Source organism: Chrysemys picta, chromosome 13 (assembly GCF_011386835.1).
Source record: "Chrysemys picta bellii isolate R12L10 chromosome 13, ASM1138683v2, whole genome shotgun sequence".
NCBI lineage: Eukaryota > Metazoa > Chordata > Testudines > Emydidae > Chrysemys > Chrysemys picta.
Genome location: NC_088803.1, coordinates 52,943,274 through 52,968,304, shown reverse-complemented (window position 1 = coordinate 52,968,304; position 25,031 = coordinate 52,943,274). Strand labels below are relative to the sequence as shown.

The window sequence follows — 25,031 nt, the reverse complement described above, 5'->3', positions numbered from 1 at the left end:
AGTGTCTCCGAGACCCGAATCCTGCCGGGGGGCAGAGTCTGACGCTGCAGGCCTGCCCTGCCCATGAACCGTAGGAGACAGCGGCTCTCCACTCTGCCCCTCTCATCTTGCCACCAACGTGGCTGCCCTGCCAGCCAAGATGGGCCCTTGCTGAACCACCAGGCTGGGGTCACGCTCTGCCTGGCAGCCCCCGGCACACCGCACTCCCCAGCGCTGCGACTGACGGCTCCTCCACATGCTCCCATCTCCTCAGACCCGCTGACACACACAGCCACGCATCCTCTCTCTTCCTCTGACTCAGACACTGCTCAGCTCCACGGCTGTGCGTAGCCAGTCTCTCACAAGCTTCTGCTGGCTGGGAAACGCCAGGCAGATGCTGGGCTAGCCGGCCACTGCAACAGGTAAACAGCTCTCTCTCCATCGCCCCCTCCTCGCTGCTCTGCCTGCCCCCCGCAGCCCTGCTCCCTCCCCTTTCGCCCCCTCCAATTCAGCGGGTGCTGCTGAGCCCTTTGGAGAAGAAAAATAACTCCAGCTCCCGCCGGCCGCCAAACCCTGGCACGAGCCGGCGCCCTCTGCTTCCCAGCCAGCCAGAGAGAGGAGGCGCCCGTCGCAGTTTGGATACCGTCGGAGCAAGATCTGTCGTCCCGCTACGCGTCTCGGTCCGGAGGGCGTCCCACAAGCAAAGGGGCCATCCCCAGAGGAGAACCCAGAGGGGAAAGGATGCGCTAGGAGCTCAGCCAGCGGTAAGGGCAGCGGGGGCAGCTCCATGAACTGCCGCAGGTTACACCACGGGGGAGGCGGCTTGGCACGGCTCTGCCAAGCAGGGCACAAGGGGAAATCGATGGGCTAAAATCCTGGACATGTATGGAAGTGCAGGAAGGAAGGGGGGGAGCGATCGGCGGGGAGGGGGGTGTTGGGCGTGAGAATGAGATGCAGCGTGGCAGACAGTAGCGTTTACTCGCCTGTGACTCACCAGCCAAGGAGCGGGGGAGATTTTCTGATGTCTGGGGCCAACAGGGTCCCCTCACAGACACTTCGTGCCTGGACATGGGGCTTCTCGGTACAGGAGCGGGAAAGGAATGACAAACGCCCCAGTGCCAGTAACCGGGCCACAAACCCAGCATCGGGGTGTAGCCCATGCGGGTAGGGATGGATCGACTGGCCGGAACTGGGGCAGGGGGTTATTCCCAGGCTGCTGCTCCTCAAGGATGGGAGGTGCCTTCTCGGATGACCCTGTGCTAACCACCACGGCCTGGCAGACAGGCCCTGTGGGTGCAGGATCACCCTCCGCCATGCCAGGCCCCGTGGCATGTCTCTCTGGCTGGGCGATGTGTCGGTGCTGAGTGCAAGGCCCCAGCCAGGCCTGGGCTCCCTGAAATTAACACAGACACTCAGGGTGCTGGACAGGGCTTTCAGCGGGGGGGGGGGGGGCACCTCTCAGAGCAGCCCCTGGGTGCGACTCCGGTGACTCCACCAGGGTTACTCCAGCGAGGAATTTGGCCCCTAGATCCTTCTCAAACCCCTCCCCCTGGGACTGAAGGGGTCCCCCTTCTCCCCTGCCCCTCGTCCCCCGCAGGGAGGCTCTGCCATTTCCACCCCCTCCCCACACACCGGCTCTGCTGTCAGCATGCCCAAGCCCAGTGAGGCAGTTCCCATGGCAATGCCCAATCAGCCCCACTGCAGGCGGACCCGGTGATTGGTGGGGAAAGGCAGGACAGGGTGGGTGTGAGCGCTATAGGAAAAGTGTGTGTGTGGGGGGGGGATTGCTTCAGCATGAGGAGGCAGAGCCGAGTGCTCCCAGCTCCTCCTCCTCCACTCACTCGATTGGGTAACTGGGGATACCCTGATATAGGGCCCAATTCTGCAAGCAGTGGAACTCCTGCAGCCCCACTGTGCTCCTAGCAGGGGGCTGGGCCCATAGGAAGGATGGAGCCAGTCTCTGTTCAGCGGCAGGGCCGGCCGGTGTTTGGGACCTAGGAAGGGTCCCCCGATGGGTGGGTGCACCAGAGGTGTCAATCTCAGCTCCCACGAAAGCCAGTGACTCTGGAACCGATCGCCAGGGAGCGCGGGCACGTGACGGTCACGCTGCCCCCCGGCTGCCCCAAGGCTTGCAAAGCACAGGGCTGCAGGTTCCCCCAACGTCCTGGTGGGAGGTGACCCAGCAATCATCTCATTGGCCCTTCCCAGGTCCTGCAGGCTGATTCTGCCCACAGGACGATGGGCTCCGGTCCTGGCCAAACCCTCCTTGATATCAATGGGGCAGGAACCTGACGCTGAGCAGGGGAGCCGTGGGAGCAGGGTCTTGGCTCAGCAAGGGCTGTCCCTGCTCTGAAGGGCCCAGTCCAGCTCCCCATGGGCCTAGGATATTAGGCCTGACTCACTGAGAATGCCCATGTCTCCTTGGTACCAGCAGGAGGCGCTCTCAGGAGGCTGAGGTGGTGGTTCAGAGCTGTCACTCCTGTCCCCATGCCCGCCCCTCGGCTCCCCATCCCCCCAGATACTGTTATCCCATGCCCTGGCCATTAAGCCCTCAGCTCTGGCTAACCAGATCCTCTCTGCCCCCAGCTTTCAAACATCACGTCCTGACCAAGATGAAGGCGAAACTGCTCCCCGGCGTCTCCAGCTGGGCGAGGGCTCTGGGAGCCCACCCCACCATGGGAGGGAGGTGGCACCCAGCTTGGTGGTGTCCTGCCCCACAAAATGGGTGGGGGCATGCTCAGAAAGAGCAGGGGGAACATTCTTCACAGCTGGGGAAACTGAGTCATACTGAGATTTAAGTGACTGGCCCAAGGCCACTTGGCTAGGTATCAGCACAGCTTGGAACCCAGGAGTCCTGTCTTTTAACCACTAGGGGATGCCCTCTAGCCAGACACAGGGGACAGGACATGAATGTCTGGCTGAGGTCGTGTCCTGGCATCCAGCTGGGGATGGGGCCCGGATGTGTCTCGTGGGTATCCCTGATGTGCCGTGCCCATGGGGCAAAGGGCTAGCTCTGCTCCTGGAGGTGTTCACGTCCCCGAGCTTAGCATCAGCAGCGAAGGCACGTCCTGCTGAGCGTTCTCAATCCCCTCCACAGGCCCCATGCCTGCCCGCGACCAGTCGTGTGGCTGCAGCCGGGGACCCAACGTGGAGCGTGGGAAGTGGTACGGGGTCCGCTCCTACCTGCACCTCTTCTACGAGGACTGCACCGGCGCCGGTCTGGCTGATGACGTGACCGAACCCCCACTCTCCCGTGCCCATGGCGGATGGCCCTCCCTCGTCTGGAAGGTAAGAACCATGTCAGCATCATTAGCCCCTGCTGGGAGGTGCTCTGCTCCCAGAGCCTGGGGTCAAGGGTCACTCACCCTATCTGGGTGTCACCTCTGGGAAGGTCACGCCCCATCCCAGGATTTCCCCCTGAAACTCTCCAGCCCACAGTAAGAGCCTGGGTTCCTTCCCCTCCTTCCCGGTTTGGCTTGCCTGGCGTGTCCTGTTCAGGGACCCGCTCTGGCCCCGCAGTTAGGAAGCTAGACACCCTCCCCCAGGGTCAGAGGAGGATGAGGCACGGCACGCCGGAGATGCCGGACAGTTCAGCCGTCAGCGATCACCCAGCTCTCTGGATCGCACAGTTGTCCGGCTGAGAGACCGTGCAGGCAGGTACGGCACCGGCCTCCCCCTCACAGCTCAGCCAATGCAGCCCTAGCCTGCCCCTCCCCAGGACCTCTCCCCTTCGTGCTGGCAAGCAGCAACTCCATCTAGCCCAGCCCTGGGCCTCTGCTCAACCCACAGACTCCAAGGCCACTGTGATCAGCTAGTCTGACCTGTCCAGCACAGGCCCTGGGACTTCCCCGAAATAATCCCTGTTTGAATTAGAGCCGATCTTGGAGAAACCATCCAATCCGCATCTAAAGCCGGCTGCTGAGGGAGAATTCCCGCAGCCCTCAGTAAGTTGTTCCCAGGCTGAGTTACAAGCGTGCGCCTGTCTAGCGTCAATGAGGCAGCGAAGAGCCGATGTCTGGACACTGGTCACTAGGAACCGCTGTGGACTCAGAGGAGAAACCACCCCGCCCCCCACGCTGTCCCAATCCCAACTCCCCCTTTTATCGGAGGGTCTCGACTCACTTCCCAGCACTCAGCCCTGGCAGGGAGGGATCCTTAGCCCCTTTTTAGAGAGGAAGAAACTGAGGCACACACAGGCTGAGACCTGGTTGTCTCAGGCCAGAGGGGGGTGCAACCCAGGAGTCTTGACTCTCTGCCCCCAGTTCCAACCTCTTGCATGCAAGCTGCCCACCACGCTACGGCCCTAAGGTGCAACGTCTCGCTGCTTCCCAGCTAGTCAGAGAGGAGGAAGGAGCTCAGCGCTCAGGAGGATTTCAAGCCAGGGCTTCCCACCTGGTCATGTGACGGTGAAGGGTCACCAGGTCAACTGTGCAGGTAGCCCAGAGATCAGCTGACATCTCCCCCAAATGAATCAGTCGGCAGCACTGGATACAATCCAGCTGCTGTGCTGACATGGTCCCGGCCCTCTCCTCCCCTCGCTCGAGTCCTCGTTGTGCCCCTGCAGAATCAGAGACGCCCCAACCCCTGGCCTGCAATGAAAGCGGGGGCCCTGGGCACAGAATCAGAGACGCCCCAACCCCCGGCCTGCAATTAAAGCGGGGGCCCTGGGCACAGAATCAGAGACGCCCTATCCCCCGGCCTGCAATGAAAGCGGGGGCCCTGGGCACAGACTCAGAGACGCCCCATCCCCCGTCCTGCAATGAAAGCGGGGGCCCTGGGCACAGAATCAGAGACGCCCCATCCCCCGGCCTGCAATGAAAGCGGGGGCCCTGGGCACAGAATCAGAGACGCCCCATCCCCCGGCCTGCAATGAAAGCGGGGGCCCTGGGCACAGAATCAGAGACGCCCCATCCCCCGGCCTGCAATGAAAGCGGGGACCCTGGGCACAGACTCAGAGACGCCCCAACCCCCGGCCTGCAATTAAAGCGGGGGCCCTGGGCACAGAATCAGCTCATCGGGCAACATTTTCCATGGGGGGCAAGAGAGAGACTCTTTAATGAGTCTCGCTGATCAGCTTCTCAAATGCCTAATTCAGGGGCCCTACCAGCTGGGAATTTGAATGTAGAGTCCAGGCTCTAGCCGCTGGCCACAGGCCTTGGGTTACTGCCTAGGGCTATCCGAGCTGGGCTATGGACTAGTGGGTTATGGTGGGGTCCTCGCCGTGGGGCTGGGGTTGTTAATTTGTCTTAGGTGCGCTGGTGCCAGGCGCTGCAAGAGACAGTCCCTGCCCCGAAGAGCAGTCTAGAGACAAAGGGTGGGAGGGGAAACAGAGGCCCAGAGCGGGGGAGGGAGTGCCCAAGGGCCGAGCCAGGACTAGCAACCCAGCTCTCGGGGGTGCCAGGCCAGTGCCTAGGCCATTCTGTCCCCATCCCCCGTGGTAGAACCTTTCCTCTCGTTAGTAGCACGCTGACGGAGCCCTTTGCATCCCGGCCCCCAGGTGAGTCTCTCAGCGGGAATGCTGCTCTTGCTGATTGGAGCCGCAGCGCTGGCCACAGGGTACCTGGTGCCCCCGAAGCTGGAGGGCATCGGCGAGGAAGAGTTTATGGTGCTTGACCTGCAGGCGATGGCCTATAACCATGCCCTGGTGACCTGCAGACTGGTGGGCGCTGTCCTGTGCGCCATGGCCGGGGCCCTGGGGGCGGCGGGCGCCCTGGCGTGCGTGCTGGGCAGGGCTGCGCGAGGGGGCGAGGAAGAGGAGGAGCAGCAGCTATCGCCCATTCTGCGGGACAGCCCCCTGAAGAAGCACAGCACCATCATCATGCCACCGGCAGCAGCAGGATCACCGGCTGTGCCCTTCGGCGCTTCGCAGATACAAAACATACAGCCAAAGAGGGACACACAGCGCCCCCTCCTGTCCCCCTCCACCACCGCACCCACTCCCTGAAGCTAAGAGCTCTTCTGTCTCCCCCGTGTTACTGCCACACCCGATTAACAGCCCCACTGCCCCTGGCTCTAAGGAGCCCCGACGTGTCACCATTCAGCGCTAGCAGGAGGAAGGTGTGTGCAGCCCTTGGACCCCTTCCCGCTGCTTCATCTGCAGAACCTGGGGAGGGGTGTGGCCTGGCCCCCATGTGAGAAGATCTGAGAACTGCTGGAGGTGTCTTCTGGCCAGGCCACCTGGCTCAAACCAGAACAGAAATGCCCCTGACTCAGTCTTTAAGCCAATAGGATCATTTCATGCCACATCATCTGGAGGCGGGGCTACAACTGCAACCTATCAGCAAGAAGGAAACTGCGTTCGGAGGTAGAGATGGAGTGCGATTGGCCATCGCCTAATGGACAAAGTCCCAACTTTTCTGTGGTCCACCTTCCTCTGCCCTGCTTCCTGGTCAGCTGTAACCGATGAAAGTGTCTGAGTACCGGTCCAGCAATGTCCTCCTTCCATGCTGGTTCAATAAAGATACAAAGAAACTCAGGTTCATCATCAGTCATTTCCGGCATGACTTTGTCACAATCCCATGAGCCCTGGGTTTCACACGACAGCACCCTTCACCTTCCACCCACTCCCACAACTTAATTCAATTCTATGCTTAATCAGATCACCAAATCATTTGACACAGCTTCCACCCTTTAGACACTTGAAAGGGGTTATTGGCTAATCTGATCAACGGTTACAGAGGTCAAATGCCATTCAATTACTGTTTAGAATATGTTTTTAATGAAAGGCAGATGCAGAATAAGGTTCTGTTAATGACTAGGGAGGAGAATGAAACATGCAGAAGGTGGAAGAGCCCAAGGAAAACCCCACAACACTCCTGCGGGACTCCAGCACAAGTCCAAGCAGGGCTAGTTAGACGCTGCTATTGACTTTGGCCACATTCTTTTCTCAGATATGGTGAGGCCACTCTACTGACGTCAGCAGTTTTGCACGGGTACCACTGGGAGTGGAATTTAGCCCTTTGTAAGTAGCACCCATGACTTGGGCCTTGATATTCCTCTTACCTTCAATGTGCATCACCTGTTCTGTACCCTGAGGGTTGGGTTTTTGAGACAGGAAATTCCTCTAAATCAACCCACTTTCAGGAACAGTTTCAGTTTTGACAAATGATAAAAATGTTTCCTTGAAAAATTCTTGACCAGCTCTACCCAGGAGTTGAAAAAGCATGATTCAGAGCCCCCAAGATGGGGAGAATGGCTTAAATCGTGGGATTTTAAAAATAAAAAAGGTGTGTTCTTTTTATTTGCTTACTGGTTTCGGAGCCTTTAGGGGTCAGGTTTGCATGCTTTTCTCTGCAACGGTGGGATATAAATGTTATTTTCTTCAAGTGAAAGCTGAGAGTTTCATATAATCACATGACTCCAGGAGCTGGGGACTGAAAGAAAAGACCAAATATCGTGAGACTCGCAATCAAATCATGAGAGTTGGCAGCAAGGTTAATTCAAGATATTTGTTAGGAGACTCTGTCCCGTCCTGGTGGAAATGGGCAATGACTTGACCTCAATGATTCAAGCCTTCGCCACCTCACAGCTGGACTACCGCAAAGTAATGTACCTGGGCATGAAGTATTTAGGAAAGTATTGATTTAGTATTGATTTTGCAGGGCCATGGGGCAGTTCAGACCCGTAGCCCATTCATCCAACTCCCCACCCTCATCGGGGACTTCTGGGTAAATGGGCCAGGTTCAGCCCCTGTCCACCATGGATAAGTTCAGAGGCTGAGTTCAGTCCAATTGACAAGAACAGACTCGATCCGAAGGCCCCATTCAGCACTTCCTGGATTGGGGCCGGCTTCAGTGCCCCAGTCAGAGAGATCAGGGGAATCCATGGCCCGGGGCATGTGACACACACCAAGGGAGGGCGTGAGCAGGCAGGGAGCCCAGGGGCAGGGAGTCCTAGAGGATTATGTGAGCACTCCCTGGTGAGCACAGCCCGCGCTGGGCACAGCCACCCATGCCATGTCCGGCCCTGGAGGCGTTCCTCCCCATTCTGCCCCCGTACCCCAGACTGCCCCATGTTCCCAGGCCTCCCCCGAGCAGAGGCAGGAATCCGGGCAGCTCCTTTCCCGCACGTCACCGCCTGGTGGAGCTGTGTGCTCAGAGCTCGGAGCTGGAGGCATGGCAGTGCCAGGGCTCACTGACAGCCGGGTCCTGAGGACACAGAGCCTGGGAGCAGTTTTCCAGAGAGCAGCAGAGATCACCTCTGCCCAGCGCACCAAGCCCTGAGCTCTGGGAGTGCCTCACGCCTGCCCAGCTGGGCCCATTACCTGCCCAGTTCTCGTTACCATGCTGGAGCCGGGGCGGTCTCCATGCAGACCCCAGGGAGCAGCAAATCCCTCGCAGCTCAGGCTTCCCGGGCTCCCTGACCAGGGAACTGACCTGGGAGAAACATCCCGCTTCTGCTCCTTATCCCTTGTTCCCTGATCAGTCGGCTCAGCTCTGTGACATGGGACCTGACCTCCCGGGGTAATGGAGTCAGTACTGACTGCTGTGCTGCCCGACCTGGATCCCTCCACCTCCAACCGCCCCCGGCACCCCCCCTGATAGCGTCACTTTAATGCAGGTGGGTTTTATTCATTGCTCGGGAGTAAATATGGACACCTGGGGCAACCCTTTGCCTCCTGCCCTGTTTGCCAGCCCTCGCAGCCCCTCCCCTCGGTCCCCAGGTAAGTACTTTGTACCATGCTAATGACTTGCTTCCACACCCCTTCCATCCACAAGGATCCCATGGAGTGGGGCAGTTTCAAGGATGCTTGCAACCTGGCTGGTGCTCATTGAGTCTCCACAGAGCCTACAGGGACCACTTCCAGCAACCTGCACACATGGGGCCCAATCTTCACTGGGGGCAGGATCAGGGCCCCGCAGCCCATTTTTGCAAAACTCTGCATCCCACAGAGGCCATGCGATGCCCCGTAAGATCTGGGTCAAGCTCTCCGGAGAGGGTCCGTGCAGCATGCGATGAAACGTGGCTTCTGCAAAGAGCAGTGGGAGATGCTAGGAAAGTGGGGAGAACGGGCCTGCTCAGGGGGAAGGGGATCGGGAGGGACTGCTAATCTCAGATTTCCTGCCTTCAGCTCCCTTCCCTTGAGCCTCGCCCCCAGGGTGCAGACAGGGTTGGCAAGCCCCCGGGCGCGAAAGTGACAGGCCTAGTCCCTGAGTGACTGAATGAGGGAGGAAACAAAAAAGTGAATGAAGAAGGAAGTGAGAGAGGGAGGGGCGTGAGGGCGAGTGGAAGGTGACTTCCAGGGCATGGGAAAGAATGAATGAAGCAGCAAGTAACCGGAGGAGTGAGTGAAATAGGGAAGGAAAGAAGAAACAGAGGTGACGTGGGGGCCAGGACAGACGCAAGGTCACGTGCCCTCCCCCTCCGCCCCCGATTTCTGCCAGGGTTTCTATGTCCTGCCCTGAACCCTGCTGCATTCCACCAGAATCTTTAAATTGTGCCCCCCCCCCCTGTCGTTTCTGGAAGAGAAAGAGCAGGGGAGGAGAAATCCAGAGCAAGGGCCATCCCCAAGCAGGCTGGGGGTCCTCAGAGCTTCCCCTGGCATGTGCCAGCACTGTACACGGGCACACAGCCCAGACAGGGCCCTCCGGAGAATGGGTGAGGGAGGCAGGCAGCTCCTGGGAAGGGGGCAAGGAGGGTGAGGCAGCAGTTGTGACTGGCCAGTCCCCTCCAGGGTCTGGCTCCCTCAGTGCAGACAGGACGTCCTGTGGCTCGGCCTGGATCAGGGGGAGACCCCGAGAGCGGCCTGCGGAAGGAAGCGGAGCATTTCCTCCTGCACACGCGGCAGTGGGCAGTGGGGGAGGGAAGGGAACCAGCCCTTACGGCCCCCAGGGCTGCACAGCCCTGACAGCGGCTCTTCCAAAGGGCTTTCTGCCCCGGCACCCCCCAATCCGTTACCCAGGGAGGAGCCGAAGAGGGCCCAATGCCGCTGCAGCTCAAATCCTGCACCAGCTCTCTCCCGGCTGCTTCCACAGCATGCAACAAACGTGGTCACATCAACCCAGTCCCTCCGCTCCTCCACAGCCAGCTCCCAGGCCCCATTCCCTACTGTGACCCCCATGGGAGTGGGGGGGATGCATGCGGCTCTGTGCTCCCAAATGCAGCCATTGCTCCTTCGTCATTGCAGACAGGCCAATGGTGGGAGAGGCCAGGTATGGAGCAGAGGTGAGATCCTCCCCCCACACACCCACACCCTGTGCAGTGATGCCTGCTGGGAGGAGATGCAGCTGGGAGAGCCTTTGTAGCCAGTGCTCCTGCCCCATGCCCTGCAGTGCCACCCGCTGGGAGAGGCTGGCAATGCGGGAAGGTGCAGCTCTCCCCTCCTCTCCGCTCCCCAAGGAGCAGGAATTCCCAGCCATTCCCGTGAGCACACTTCTGGTGCCGCAGCGCTACGCCATCCCGGCCGTGTGCACGCTGCTCCCGGCGAGGCGCGCTGCCTTGGGCGCCGGTGCTCGCCACGGGGCTGCTGGAGCGTGCAGACGCAGAGCTTGGCCGGAGATGAATGGGAAAGATAAAAAGAGCTGCTGACCGAGAAGGCTGAGTCAGCCAGCAGCTCCCAGCAGCCGGGGTCATGGCAACAGCTGCGCGAGCGGAAGCCGGGCATTAGCCCTGACACTGACATAGGCTTGACAGCGCCTCCTGCCACCCTCAGTGACAAAACTGCCAAGCTGAGCGCCCATAAGAGAGCGAAACCGACTGGGCCCCCCTCTCCCACCACCCTGCCATGTGCTGTCAAAGGCCCACCCGTCTGAATGCAAACACCCCAGTTTGTCCTGCACCCCCCACCTTGGGCCGTGCTGCTGTGCAGGGAACAGATCTGACAGGCAGCAGGGAGCTATTTCTGGGTCACCCACAGCACGGGGTGGGGTCCTTTCTTTGGAGAGATGCTATTCCGCTCCTCCGGCCCCAGAGACATGCTGTCCCTCTGTCACGGAGTTCCCGGGCGATGCTCTGGAACTGCTCCCTACAAAGCCAGTCAGGATTCTGGTGAAGTCTCCTCTCTGTGAGCAGACTGTCTTCAGGGCAAGAAGCTCACACGGCTTCACCTTCCTGGGTCTGACCTTGGAGCATTCAGCACCCTCTGCCCCTCCGTGCGCTTCCCACAGCGAATCCGCCCAGGCGGGGTCCTGGGAAAGCCAGAGGGTCCTGCACCCCCACTTCGCAGTCAGACGTGACTCTTAGCCAGCCAATAAAACAGAGGTTTATTAGATGACAGGAACACGGTCTAAAACAGAGCTTGTAGGTACAGAGAACAGGACCCCTCAGCTGAGTCCATTTTGGGGGGCAGTGAGCCAGACACCCACATCTGCACTCACCCCTCGTCCCCAGCTAGCTCCAAACTGACTCCCCCTCCAGCCCCTCCTCCTCTGGGCTTTTTCCTTTCCCAGGCCAGGAGGTCACCTGATTCCTTTGGTCTCCAACACTTTTAACTATCACCTTGCTGGAGGGAAGGGCCCCGGCCATTAGTTGCCAGGAGACAGAGTGTCCGCCATTGATGCACACTGGCCTTTATCCCACCACCTAGAGACTTAAGAAATGCATAGGGGAAACTGAGGCACCCCTACAATATTCAGAGGAAACATTAAGAACTGTCCCACTTCGTCACATCGTGTGATTCCATTGCCTGGGCCCTGCTCACAGTCTCTCCAGCATTACAGACAGGCCCTGGCCTAGTTTGGCTGCAGGAAGGGAGCTCTGAGTGCTAGGACGGGAGAGGGGCTCATCCCCTGGGCAGGCTTCCCCATTTCTGGAAAATAGGGTCTCTGGGAATCAGGCCTCAGGCAGGCTCCTCGGGGGAGGAGGGACCCGCTCTGGCAAACGGAGCCAAGAACCTATCTGAAGACGCGTGGCGAAAGCCAGCGGACTGAAGGGGGGCAGTAGCTCAGCGACGCAGCCCAGCTCCAGACTCCACCGTTGTCGCCCATGTGCAAATATGGGCTGTGGCTTCACACGTGTGTGACGGGAGGATGGACACGCCATGCTCTGTAATGCACAGCAAGCACACCCCACAGTGCACCAGGGTCAGCGTCAGTGGTGGGCACAGCAGAGGGTTAGCGTGTGTGCACACCTCCACTCCTGGTGGTGTTTCTCTCCCAGGCAGGAGCTGCATTGTGGAAAAATTGGAGAGAGTCCAGCGGAGGGCAACAAAAATGATTAGGGGGCTGGAGCACATGACTCATGAGGAGAGGCTGAGGGAACTGGGATTATTTAGTCTGCAGAAGAGAAGAGTGAGGGGGGATTTGATAGCTGCTTTCAACTACCTGAAGGGGGGTTCCAAAGGGGATGGATCTAGACTGTTCTCAGTGGTGGCAGATGACAGAACAAGGAGCAATGGTCTCAAGTTGCAGTGGGGGAGGTTTAGGTTGGATATTAGGAAACACTATGTCACTAGGAGGGTGGTGAAGCACTGGAATGGGTTACCTAAGGAGGTGGTGGAATCTCCATCCTTAGAGGTTTTTAAGGTCAGGCTTGACAAAGCCCTGGCTGGGATGATTTAGTTGGGGTTGGTCCTGCTTTGAGCAGGGGGTGGGACTAGATACCTCCCGAGGTCCCTTCCAGCCCTGAGATTCTGTGATTCCCCAGGAGACAGCGAGCAGCCTGCAGGGCTGATGGGGAGCCCTTAGTCAAGGACACTTGCTAAAATGCGTCAACTTTCATCACCTTGTGTCTACCTGGGCCCCCCCAGACTCCCTGCCCTGTGCTCCCTCCACTGGCCTCAGCTGTGCATTGCATTCGCCATGACCACTCTGTTCAGCCCGCTGGGGTTCCCATCCCCTCTCCCGTCCCTGGGCCTGAGTCACTCGCTCCTGACTCGGGAGCAGCCCAGGCTGGCACAGGGTCACTGCCAGCACATCCGCCCGTTTCCTGCCCCTTGCCCCAGTGCAGGCACACTGCAAATCACTGCACAGCTCAGCTTCTTCCTGTGCCGCTGCAGCATCCCCGCACCCCTCCGAGCCGCACGGGGGGGGGGGGGGGGGGAGGGCGCTGGCACCGTGACAGGCCCAGCTTCCTGGTGCCAGCAGGCTCCTGTCCCACCAACAGCTCGGCAGGGGACCAGGCACTCTCGGAGAACAGCCAGGGGATTGCGTAACCCGAGACGAACTCGCATGGCGTAATCACACTGGCAGTTTTGCAATGCCTCCGGTGTGCCACAGGGCAGAGGTGTCAAGCCCAGTGGAGTCAGGCCCCAGCCCCGTCGAGGCTGGGTACAGGGCAGCTGGTGCCTGGGTACCACTCTCCATCCCTGGGCACAATAAGAACCTCCTCCCAGGCCGTGCCAGGGACTGGCAGTCCCCACCCCCGTCAGCCAGTTACAGGAATGGCAGCATGAGGCATCTGGCTCCAAACCCACCTACGCATGACCATGCCTGCCTGAGTCAAACCCGTCACCCCAACAGCTACAGCCCCAGCCCCCGCGCACCACCAGGCGGGTCCGATTCCAGCCCCGAGTCACCATGGGCGAGGCTTTGGGCATTGCACCCCGATGGTGCCCGCGTCGGAGTTTAGAAACCAGCGGTTCTGGCAACTGCAGCATCAGCACCAGCAGCGCAGGCCTGATGTCAGCCCCACTGTTCCCTGCTAGGTCTGCGCTTCCAGACCCACCTCCATCTACACCTAGCAGCACCCCCAAGACACCAAGCCCCCAGACAGCTCCCGGCACAGCCCTGCAGGCTGCCGTCCTGCCACTGCCCTGGTGCCAGCAGGTCCAGCCCCTTGGGAGCTGGGGAATAGCTGGGCAGGGGGAGCGGTGGTCCCTCGGAGGGGGGAAAACAGAAGCTGCTGCTGCCCTGAGCCTGGAGTGAGCTCCTGACCCCGAGTGCGTGGGAACGCGGCAGTCCCAGGGGCTGCGTTGGGAAGCGGATGTAGGAGGCTGGGCGGGCGGCGTGGGAGTCGACTTCCCGGAGCAGGGAGGGGGCATTCCAGCCGCAGCGAGGAAGGCGCCCGAGGAATGCGCTCCCTGTCCTGGGGCCCCGCCAGGCTGGCTCACATTCCCCTCGGCTCTGCCCCTCGCTGGCTCCTGGGGCGAGGGGTGCAGTGGGAAACCTGCCTCCCAGGAGCCACTGCCAGGGGCCGGCTTCTCTCCCACCCCCTCGCTGGTGCTGTGAGGCCAGTTCTAGTAGGCCCTGGGCCACACCCTGCGCATCCAGCACCGTCAGCCTCCTCCCCACTGGCCCTGCCTCCTGGGCCGCGTGCCCATGGAGTCCATCCAGAACGCACAGCTCAGATCTCCCCCTAGCCTAGACCCTGCCCTCGGACTATGCCCCCCGCCCCCAAGCCCACCCCTGGCTCCCCCTCCTCGTCAAAGCCCTCCACAGCTCAGCCCTGCCCACCCCACGGCTGCAGGGTGAGCTCCCCATTCGCTCTGCCCACCATGCCAGCCTGGCTCACCCGCTCCTCCCTTCATGCTTTGTCCCATGCTGCCCCATGTGCCTCGGGATTTGGGGACCCCCCCAAAGCCATCCCCTCCCCTCCCCCTCATGCCTGCAGGGCTCTGGGCACCGCAGGGCGGGGGGAGGGAGCTGCTGGGACCGCAGCTGCTGCTGCTCATTGGCTAATTACACCAAGCCACTGGGCATGCAGCCTACCTGGGTTTAACCATTCTGGGGTCACTGTTACCCCACCCTCCTGCTCCCCCTTCCCTGCATGTTGGTTTCATCCACCTGTTAGGCCTTATTGTGAGCTCTTTGGGGCAGAGAGTATCATTCAGCGCATGTGTGTCCAGTGCCTGGCATGATGGGGCCTGATCCAGACTGGGAGCTGGGGCTGCTGGCAGAACAACAGAGCCGTGGAGCCCCTCGGGGTTTGTGTCGCAGCATCCCCGGGGGACCCTTACGAAAGTGGACTCTGGCCAGCTGCACCCCACAGCTCAGGATGGGCGCCCTAGGAAAGCCATGGGGGGAATCCCAGGCGAGAATCACACCGAGGAGAGTTTGCCCTCCAGCTGCGTGGGGATGGGAGGGGGTGAGATCACATCTTTGCAGATGGCTGGCAGGAAATGTCTGAGTTTCTTCTTGTGGCTGGGAGTGCACGTGGCTGTGACTAAAGGTGCAGTAGTACGAGAACGCCGAGTGGTGCAAATAACGGCACATGGATCTGCACAGAATTGTCTATAGATGTGGGCACAGGGCTGCTCCTGGTGTGTGTGTATTAGTTAGGGCTGTGTGTATTAGCTAGACAGAGAGAGAGAGAGAGACTGTGTGTGTGTGCACACGCGTGTGTAGACACAGGGCTGGGTGCACTCGCTGGTGTTACATGTACTGGCACATGTGTGATGAGCTCACTCCTCTGTGGATAGGTGTGTGTTTTGAATGTGTCCATGGAAACAAGTGCTCCCCTGGGAGGAGCTGGTGTTTGGCAGCAGCTGTTTGCCACCAGGTCAGGGCCTGAGATTAGGAGTCAGTGGGGCCTGTTGCACAGAACAGGGAAGCACTGAGCGAAATGAGCCGGGCCACGTGCCAGAACCGCGGTTGTATAATCCGCCAACCAGGCCACAATCCTGAGAGGTTCTGGTGCAGCACAGGGGGCTTGGCTTTTCGGCTTCCCTGTTTAAACAGCGCCTAGCAGAGAGGGCACGGGGCTGCGGGTTCTAGTCCTGCATCCAGCTGTGACCTCAGGCAAGTCACTGCTCTTCAGTTTTGCCGTCTGTAAAATGGGCACAACAGCCACCGCGTCACCAGGGCCTGGTGAAGGCCCATTTGGAAAGCTCTGAGATCCTGCGATAGGAAAGACTCTAGAAGCCCAGGGTCGGCCTCCCCTTTGCTGTCTCTTTTCACTCAGTTGCGTGTTCAGCGGACAGTGCAGGTCCAGACGGATGTCCCCCTGGCTCAGTGTCCAGGGCCTTGGCTCCTCCTAGCGCTGCAGCTCCAGCAGTGTCAGGCCGGGCGGCCATGCCAGGCACTCTCTGGAGCAGCAGGGGTTGCCTAGGGTTACCATTCGTCCGGATTTACCCGGACATGTCCTCCTTTTGTGTGCTAAAAATAGCGTCCGGGGGGAATTTGTAAAGCACTCACAATGTCCGGGATTTCCCCCCTCCTCCGGCAGAGCAGAGCGAGCGGCTGGGAGGGCTGCAGGAAAGTCCCGGGCTGGACTCCGGAGCAGCTTCCTCCTCCCACCCCCCCCCCCTGCATTCTGAGCCGGCCGGCAGCTCCTCCTCCTGCAGCCCGCTCCGGCAGCCCTGTGCAGGGCCAGGGACCGGGTTTTGTTGTGCTGGGGAGCTCAGCCATGTGTCCGGCTGGCACAGAGCCCAACACCCTGTTCTGAGCAGCAGGGTAAGGGGGCCAGGGAGGTTCTGGAGGGGGCAGTCAAGAAACGGGGGGGGGGGCTTTTGGAGGGGAGTGGAGAAAGTTTTGGGCAGTCAGGGTACAGGTAGGGGGTAGGGTCCTGGGGGGCAGTTGGGGGGGGGGGTCTTAGGAGGGGGCAGTTAGGGGACAAGGAACAGGGAGTCTTAGGTAGGGGGTGGGGTTCTGGAGGGCAGTTAGGAGCAGGGGTCCCAGGAGGGGGCAGTCAGGGGACAAGGAGCGGGGGGGTAGGGGGCTGGGAGTTCTGGGGGGGAGCTGTCAGGGGGCAGGAGTGGGGAGAGGGATTGGAGCAGTCAGGGGACAGGGAGCAGAGGGGTTTAGATGGGTTGGGAGTTCTGGGGGGGGCTGTCAGGGGGTGGGGAGTGGTTGGATGGGGCGTGGGAGTCCCAGGGGTCTGTCTGGGGGTGGGGGTGTGGATAAGGGTTGGGGCAGTCAGGGGACAAGAGGCAAGGAGGCTTAGATAGGGAGTGGAGTCCTGGGGGGCAGTTAGGGGCAGGGGTCCCAGGAGGGGGCAGTCAGGGGACAAGGAACGGGGGGAGGGTTGGGGGTTCTGGGGGGGCGGGAAGTGGGAGGGGCAGGGGCGGGGCTAGGGCGGGGCTCCTCCCATCCTCTTTTTTGCTTGTTGAAATATGGTAACCCTAGGGTTGCCTCAGTGGCTTTGCAGTATCCATGGACAGCTCTGGTTGTCGGGGAGTGAGGGAGGAGCCCGGGGCTGCCTTTAGGGATGGGTCAGATGGCTCCATCGCGGTCCCGGGGCTGGCTCCCAAAGGCGCTGGCACCCCACCCAGGCCGCAGTGGGGAGCGTGGGTTCGGAGGGCAGCAGAGGCCGTGCAGCGCTCTGTGCCCCATGCAGTCTCGCCCGGGCCTGGGAGCTGAGCAGAGCTGTACGGGTCGAGGCTGAGAGATGCCTTCCAAGAACGAGTCAGGTGCTGCCGGAAGGGTGGTAGTGACTCCGGAGGGAGCTCTCTCCCCGCTGAGCCAATGCCCAGCCTGGTGCTAGGAGGCGCTGTCTGACCTAGGGCCCAGCCTCTCACTCGTTCCCAGAGATCCTGGCCCCTAAGTCCTGGGGAGGGATAGGAGCCCCGGTGCCCTGGATTCCAGTGCGGGTCTCTCGCCGCCTAGCTTCATCGCTGCTGCAGGCTCCATGTGACAAGTGATTCTTCACGGCTCCTCCCAGCCCCCGCTCCGCCACAGCATACAAATAGGATGAATATGTTCAGTAGATCCTAACCTTTGCAGAGAGATGTTACATGGCATGAGACAGAGTCCAGTTAGGTCATAGATACATTCATAAGCAGATTTCCATGAAGCAGGATGGGGGGCACCGTCACAGTGCTCATGGGCAGAGCCGTGCCCAGCCGCACCAGCAAAGCCTTCCTGTCGTCTGGGTCTCCGCCACTGGGTGCGGGGCCTCCCCCGGTGCAGTGCGCAGGGGCAGGCGCGGGTGCGAAGTGCTCCTGGCCCGTTGGCCTGTGTGCGAGAGACCGAGCCGCTCCTCGCAGAGCCGGCGCGAGGCAGAAGCAGACTAAGCAATTGCTTAGGGCCCCGAGCAGCTCAAGGGGGCCCCCATTTGCTTTTTATTATGGGGGGGGGGCGCATCCAATGGGCTAGCACCGCCTCTGGCTCCTCGCATACCCCTCCTGATGCAATCCGCATACCTCTGGCAGAGGCTTGGCTGCTCTTCGGAGAAGAGGAGGGGCTGCTCCGGGCTGAGCTCAGGGAGGCTTTAAAAGGGCAGGCGCGGAGAGGAGAAGGGAAACTCGGGGAGGGCGGGGGAGTGGAAGGCAAAGGGAAACTCGGGGAGGGACGTGGGGAGTCCTACCCTGGGAAAGACAGAGGGGTTTCTGCCCCTACTCCGACTCCCTTCCGAACAGCCACTAGCCTCAGCCCCAGCCCCCTACCCTGAGCCAGCTCACCCTCCCTGCTCCCTGCCACAGGCCAGGCAGACAGTCCACTCAGTACAGAGGAGACCTGCGGGGTCCTGGACTCTGCCGACACCCTGCTGGCGCTCAGTAACAGACATCAGTGCAGCTGATTCTGGGGGACGGCTGTTTGTGTTTGCCTTTGGGCCTGGGTTTCATGTGGTTTGCACAAGTGATGGGGGCATCTGGTCCCTCCTGGGAGGCTCTACAGGGAATGTGCAGAATCAAAGGCCGGGGCTGAAAATCTGACCCACAAGTTTTTTATCCTTTCATTAAGGGGCCATTAGATTTGCAATGCCACAGCCTGATCCGGGCAATGCACAGGGCTGGGGTTTGGGCCCCACTGTCTGAGCATAATGCGACTGTTTTACCGTCCTGGCACCACTGGCTGTTCCGGTTTGGCTGTACGAACTGGTCATTGCGCTGCCGGGCTGCAGCGTGGAGCCAGAACGTTCCCCAGGGCATAACTCCTGAGCCCTCCTGTGGGCCAAACGCCCACTGACCCCCGCTGGAGTTTGCCTGAGTACGTGGGGAGTCGTGTTGCAGGGGGAGTTGAACAAAGAGGGGCTTCCCGGGCAGGGACCTGTCTAGTTTCTGCTTGAGGCCTGGCTCTTTGGGTTCATCTCCTCACACCACGGTAAGGATGGATTCAAAACTACATGAGAGCTTTTGGCCCCGTGGGTAAAGTGCTCTGTGCTACCAGTCACCTACCACTGAGGCCCGGTACGACCGCACTGACTCCTCATGCTCACCCGGTTCTGACTCCCGCTGCACTGTGCCACTGTAATCCCGGGCGTGCTCCCCACCGCTGGGAACCACAGCAGAGCAGCCGCCCTGGGGAAAACGTAACGCAAAGAACATCACTCGGCACCTGCCATTCCAGCACCGACCAGAAGGGGGAAGGAGCTTTATCCCTGCTTTGAAGAAGAGACACAAAGGGGTCAGGTGACTTGCCCAAGGACCCCCAGCGGGCCAGTGGCAGAGTTGGGATTAGACGCCAGGCCTAGGATCTCAGCCAGCGCCTGCTCCTCCTGAGTTGCTGAGGGATAGCGCTCCAGAAGCCAGGCCTTTCTGGTCCCTCTCACGGGCTGCCGGGGATTATGGGAGAATCTTCTGAAATCAGCCCCTCCCGAACCCCAGCATCAGACTGCCTAGGCCTGAGACTCCTCCCCTGGTGGGGAGTCAGAGGCAGTTCCCTTCGGCCCTCCAAGCCAGCCCTATCTCCCCTCCCTCCCCTGGGCGTTTCCCAGGAGGTACTGAGGCTGATACAAGTGTTTCTATGGTACGTAGGAGCCAGACAGGAACGGGAGCTGCCATCCTGGGGCCTGTCCTGATGCTAAGGTTCTGCTTTCCCCACTGCAGAACTTCAAAGGCTGGGGACTCTGGAGGGATGTGGGGTGAGAACAGGGCATGAGGGTCCGAGCCATCACTCGCTGCATGAGCCAAGCAGGTGTTTGAGGTTCTCCGGGGTCCAGATGGGTTCTGTAGGTCCCTTTGCATGTTCGGATTTGGGGTGGGGCTGGGCTGGGCAGTGCCAGGCGGGTACCAGGAGAAAGGCAGGTCTGTCCATCTGTCCATTGACAATCCATGTCTCATGGTAGTGCCTGCATGTGTGGCATTTCTGTCCCCGCTCCGGCAGCAGGAGCGCTGGCAATCTCACCCTCTCCCTGGGCCGGGTCTGGCCCAGCTTTCCAAGGTTGAGAGTAGCAGAGAGGGACCCCTGATCAGCCCCCTGCCAACCCAAACACCCCCAAAGCCTGGAGGCATTTGGAGCCAAGCTCTGCAGCTGAGCCCTGGCCCTGTAACAGGCTAAAGCAAACCCCAGGCTTCCGCCGCGGCTCCGGACCCGAACGTTAGAATCGTCTGCTCTGCCCAGAGTCAGGAAACCGGACACCCTGCACTGTACCGTGGCTGTCACGGACCCGTGCCCATGACTGCGTCCGAGGCTACCCTTGGGGGATTGCGGAATAGGGTGTTCAAGGAGCACAAGCAGTTACTTGGCGGTGGGCATTGCCCGGGCGTGGAGGTCTGAAGGCTTGTGATGGGGCAGCAGGCACTGCCAGCAGCCTGATCTGTGGTGCTCCTAGGGGCAGGCGTTCCCCCAACCCCCGGCAATGGGAGATGGAGAAGCCTGAGGTTTGCTCTGTGCCCCTGTGACGAGGCGACGGATCACCCGGCGGCGCCTCCTGCTGGTCGTCCAGGGAATTAGCTCACCAGCCTCCAGAGCGCTCTTCTGCAGGCCGGTGTCTCGCCTGCCGCTGGCCCCCGCTGCCCCTCCCAGACCCCAGTGCCCCTTCTCTCTAGGTTCTGCCCCCTGCAGTACCCCACAGTCTCACTGGGACTCCCCTCCCCAGGGAACCCCCAACCTCCCCAGGGAACCCTCAACCCTCTATCCCCACCTTGCCTCAGTCATGGGCTACTGCCAGTCACCGTCTAGCTCCCACTCACCGGGGCGGACTGCAGTGTAATTGCTACTCATCATCGGCAAGGGGGTTTTGAACCTGCTGCCTCTGCCTACCCTTGGGCTGCCACCCCTTCTTGGCCTTTAACAAGGCCTGGAGCCTGGGGGTTTTCCAGGCTGGAGCTCCCCAGCTCCTCTGGCCTTCCCCCAGCCCTGCTCCACTTTAGGTACCCTGCTCAGCTCCCAGCAGCCAGGTCCCTCCCTCTCAACAGCTAGAGAGACGGTGTCTCTTGGCTTCTGGCCCCAGCCCTCTTATAAGGGCCAGCTGGGCCCTGATTCAGCCAGCCTCAGCTGTGGTCAGCGACCCACTCAGCTTCCCCAGCCGTTCTGAATCCCTCTGACCCTGCCGCAGCCCTCTCCAGGGCTTCCACCCTCCCAGGGCCGGAGCGGGGTGATCACCCCCCTACAGCCCCGTTGCCATTTCAGAACGGACATGGCAGCACCTCAAGGGGAACTAGTCAGCCCGTGGGTGGGTGAGTGTGAGCAGATCGGGCGCTCAGGAACCAGCTGCCCAAGGCCTCTCCTCTGGTGTGTCACTGAGTGTCACTTCCAGGCCCGCGTGGCTGCAGGCAGCATCCTGGGGCGTGCTGGTACTCTGCATCAGGGCTGAGCGGGGCGAGGCAGCCCGGAGAGCCCCACTCACTAGCCTGTAGCGGGCCCCTGCTGGGGCTGGTATCCGTTCCGGGCAGAAGGGATTCATGAGCTTTCTCCGCTCTCAGGGAGTGAGTGGGCCGGCCCTTCCTGTCTGGTGGGGAAGGGAAGTGCCACAGTCGTGTGCTCACACCGTCCGCATCTCCCCACCTAGTGCAAGCTGGACAGCTTCTGACTACACCAAACCCGTCTCCCCTCCATTAGCTCGTGTGCTCTGGATAATCCCCTTTGCTCAGGTCAGTCCGACAATGATCTTGCAGCATCCAGGGCAGGGCAGTGCTCGGAAACGCACGTGCTGGCAGCAGTGCCTATGCCAGGGTGCCCAGCCTTGCTGCTGGGAGCAGGGGGGTTGGGCTAGTTTGCAAATCAGAAGCACTGCATTGTGGAATGGGGCTACGGGGAGCAGCCGAGCGGCTGAACCTGCAAAGGTTGTGGTTTCCCATCTGCACCAGGCGCACTGCTGCTGTGCTGACAGGGCCCGTATCCAGCTGTGAGAGGAGAGACAAGGCCATTGTCAGCGTCACTGGTCCTGCCCCACCTGAGCTAGAGACCTTGTCCCCCTGCAGAACGATGGGGATGGCAGACGGGTGGGCACGTGGCGCCATGCAGGAGCTGCAAGCTCAAGGCATTGCCGCCAGCGGTTTGTGGCAGTGGCTTGTCTCCTGGGCCTGGCTACACCGAGAGAGCGTGGCCCAAAGCAGAGCCTGCAGGAGACGCCCCGGACAGCACACACTCGCTGGGAGGCCACAGAGCGACAGCAGCAGAGAGACGCTTCCTGGGCGAGCACGGGCTGCATTCCAGACACAGGACGGGTGGAGGGGAGCCGAGCAGCGAGACTTTCTATTTCACCAGCAATGAGACGGGAGCCTGGATTTCCCCAGGGTTTAAGAAGCTGCCTCGCCTCAGAGGCCATTTGTGGCAAAACCTGGCAGTGGGCCAGCCTAGATAAGGTTTGAGGAAGTTGAGGGGTTTCCCAGCTGCGCCCACGCCCTCCCTGGCAGGCCATCACTGCTTCCCCGAACGGGAGAGGGAATGGAGAAATCACACCTCAGCCTCAGCTCTTCTACCCCTCCCTGGCTGCCTTCCACTGTCAGACCCAGCCCTCTGCACTGGCCTGCGATGAGCTGTGATCCCAGACCTTCGATGCATCATCTCCCACAGCAGCTCGCACGAGCGATGCTTCTGCACTTTCCTGGAATCCAACTGCTCACAGCCCGTCGCCGTCACTTCCAGCTGCCCAGCCGGGATGGGACTGCAGGCGCCTGCACCAACGTTACCTTTGGCTAGAACGCTGTGCCCCGGCAGGCCAGAGGCCCAGGGCAGAGCAGGCAGACGTGCCCCCAGCGTCTGCCTGGGGCCGCTGGGAACCGCACAGAAATACCGCGCAATGCACCATCCATGCGGGCCCGGCACATCGCCCTCCGCACGCAGATTCAGGTGCTGCAGCAGCACCAGGACTGGGGGAGGAGTCCGGAAACCCCGTGCCAAACCCCCCAGGACAGGCAAACGCTGAGCAAGGTTTGTGGTTTAGGAGGGGGAGGAGGCAGCCAGCCCAGCTCCGTCTCTCCTTTGTCGGGAAGGAGCCATCTGCTGCCTCCTGCCACCCCTCCCCAGTGGGATTCCCCTCCTGGAGGAACGATGACTTTCCCACTGACAGCTCAGTTCCTGGTAACAGCCCCGATGAGGCCATTTTCCAGTAAGGGCCAGAGGCGGCGAAAACACTTTCTCCAATGGAAGTGGCAAAGAGAGCGAGAAATCAGGAGAGATCCCAGGCACCTGCGACAGACTCGCTACCTGAGACACTCACTTTCCTGCCGCATCCCCCTGCCCCTTAACATTGCCTCGGGGAGGAAGGGCCCAGACCAAAGCCCCAAATCAAGGCACCCTGAATCCTGGGCAAGATCCACATCTTGGCCCCATGTCTGTTTTTAAAGTCTAGCGTGCACTGGAAGGCAGTTGAAAGACAGCATAAGGGTGGGGGGTGGAGGGGACTTGAAGGAAACCAGTTGGTTTGAAGTGTTCTGAGTTCGACTATCTAGCATCCCTGTGCACCGTCCGTGAGCCCTGGCTTGGCACCGCAGGCTGGCTTCCTGCCGCTCTCACCCACTGCCCCACCTGACCTCTGCCTGGGCACCCTGCCCCTGTGCTCTCCCAGCCCTCCTGGGTCCACAATGAGCCCGCAGCAGCTCCCGCCCTTCCAGCAGGTCCCATCCGTCCTGGACAACATAATGGGACTTGACTGATAACGAGTTAAAGGAGAGTAATGTAATTAATGCCCATCAACGGGGGGTTCTGGAAAACAGCCTGTCAAACTCACTTCATAGCTTTTTTGGTGGAGGTTGCAAATTTGGCTGACAAAGGTCATTGATGTAACAGACACGTTTGACTTGGGCCCACACAATGTTTGGATAGACAAACCCAAGTGTGAGGTAAAAATCAACGTGGCGCACATGGACTGGATTACAGCCGGCTCACTCGTAGGTCTCAAAATATAACTGTCAATGGAGACTTATAGCAATGCCAGGCTGGAAGGGACCTCGAGAAATCATCCAATCCAGCCCCTGCGCTGCGGCAGGACCAAGCAAACCTAGACCAGCCCTGACAGGGGTTTGTCCAACTTGTCTTTAAAAGCGCCAATGACAGGAATTCCACAGCCTCCCTTGGAAGCCTGTTCCAGAGCTTAACCGCCCTAAGAGTTAGCAAGTTTCCCCCAATATCTCACCTGAATCTCCCTTGCTGCAGATTAAGCCGATTAGTTCTTGTCCTGCCTTCAGTGGACATGGAGAACAATTCATCACCGTCCTCTTTATAACGGCCCTTAACAGACTGGACAGCTGGGATCAGTCTCCCCTCGATCTTCTTTTCTCAAGACTAAACATGCCCAGTTTTTTTAACCTTTCCTCATCGATCAGGTTCTTTAAACCTCTGATCATTTTGTTGCTCTCCTCTGGATTCTTTCCAATTTGTCCACAACTTTCGTATAGTGCGGTGCCCAGAACTGGACACAGGACCCCAGCTGCGGAGTCGAGCTGGACAATTACCTCTGGTGTCTTATGTACAACCCTGCTGTTAATACCCACCAGAATCATACTAGCCCTTTTTTGCAGCTGCATCACACTGACAACTCCTATTCAGTTTGTGGTCCATTCTAACCCCCAGATCCTTTTCAGCAGCATGACCACCTAGCCAGTTAGTCCCCATTTCGTAGTTACGCACTTGATTTTTCCTTCCTAAGTGAAGTACTTCACACTTGTCTTTATTGAATTTCTTCTTGCTGATTTCAAGCCATTTCTCTAATTTGTCTGGGTCATCAAGCAGGTGACAAAACCATCACTGATAAAGTTTGCAACTGACACAAAAACTGGGGGAGTGGTAAATATCAAAGAAGACAGGCCACTGAGTCAGATCTGGATGGCTTGGTAAGCTGGGTGCAAGCAAACAATACACGTTTTAATGTGACTAAATGTAACCATGCGCACCTAGGAACAAAGATCGCCGGCCGTACTTACGTGATGGGGGACTCTACCCTGGGAAGCAGGGACTGGAAAAGATTTGGGGGTCCTGGTGGATAATCAGCTGAACATGAGCTCCCAGTGCGACACTGGGGCCAAAAGGGCTAATGCAAACCTGGGATGCATAAACAGGGGAATCTCAAGTAGGAGCGGAGAAGTTATTGCCCTTCTAGACAATAACAGCGGCTGGAATCCTGTGTCCAGTTCA

The 25,031-nt window shown here is 59.9% G+C and overlaps 1 protein-coding gene across 1 annotated transcript; it reads left to right on the top strand.

Moving 5' to 3' along the window:
• Positions 1 to 294: 294 nt before the first annotated feature.
• NRSN2 (neurensin 2) lies at positions 295 to 6,450 on the top strand. The gene is made up of 3 exons (XM_005304900.4): positions 295 to 743; positions 3,077 to 3,267; positions 5,477 to 6,450. Exons 2-3 carry the CDS (start codon positions 3,082 to 3,084, stop codon positions 5,921 to 5,923), a joined length of 633 nt encoding a protein of 210 aa, XP_005304957.2. The 5' UTR covers positions 295 to 743; positions 3,077 to 3,081; the 3' UTR covers positions 5,924 to 6,450.
• The last annotated feature ends 18,581 nt before the right edge of the window (positions 6,451 to 25,031 follow it).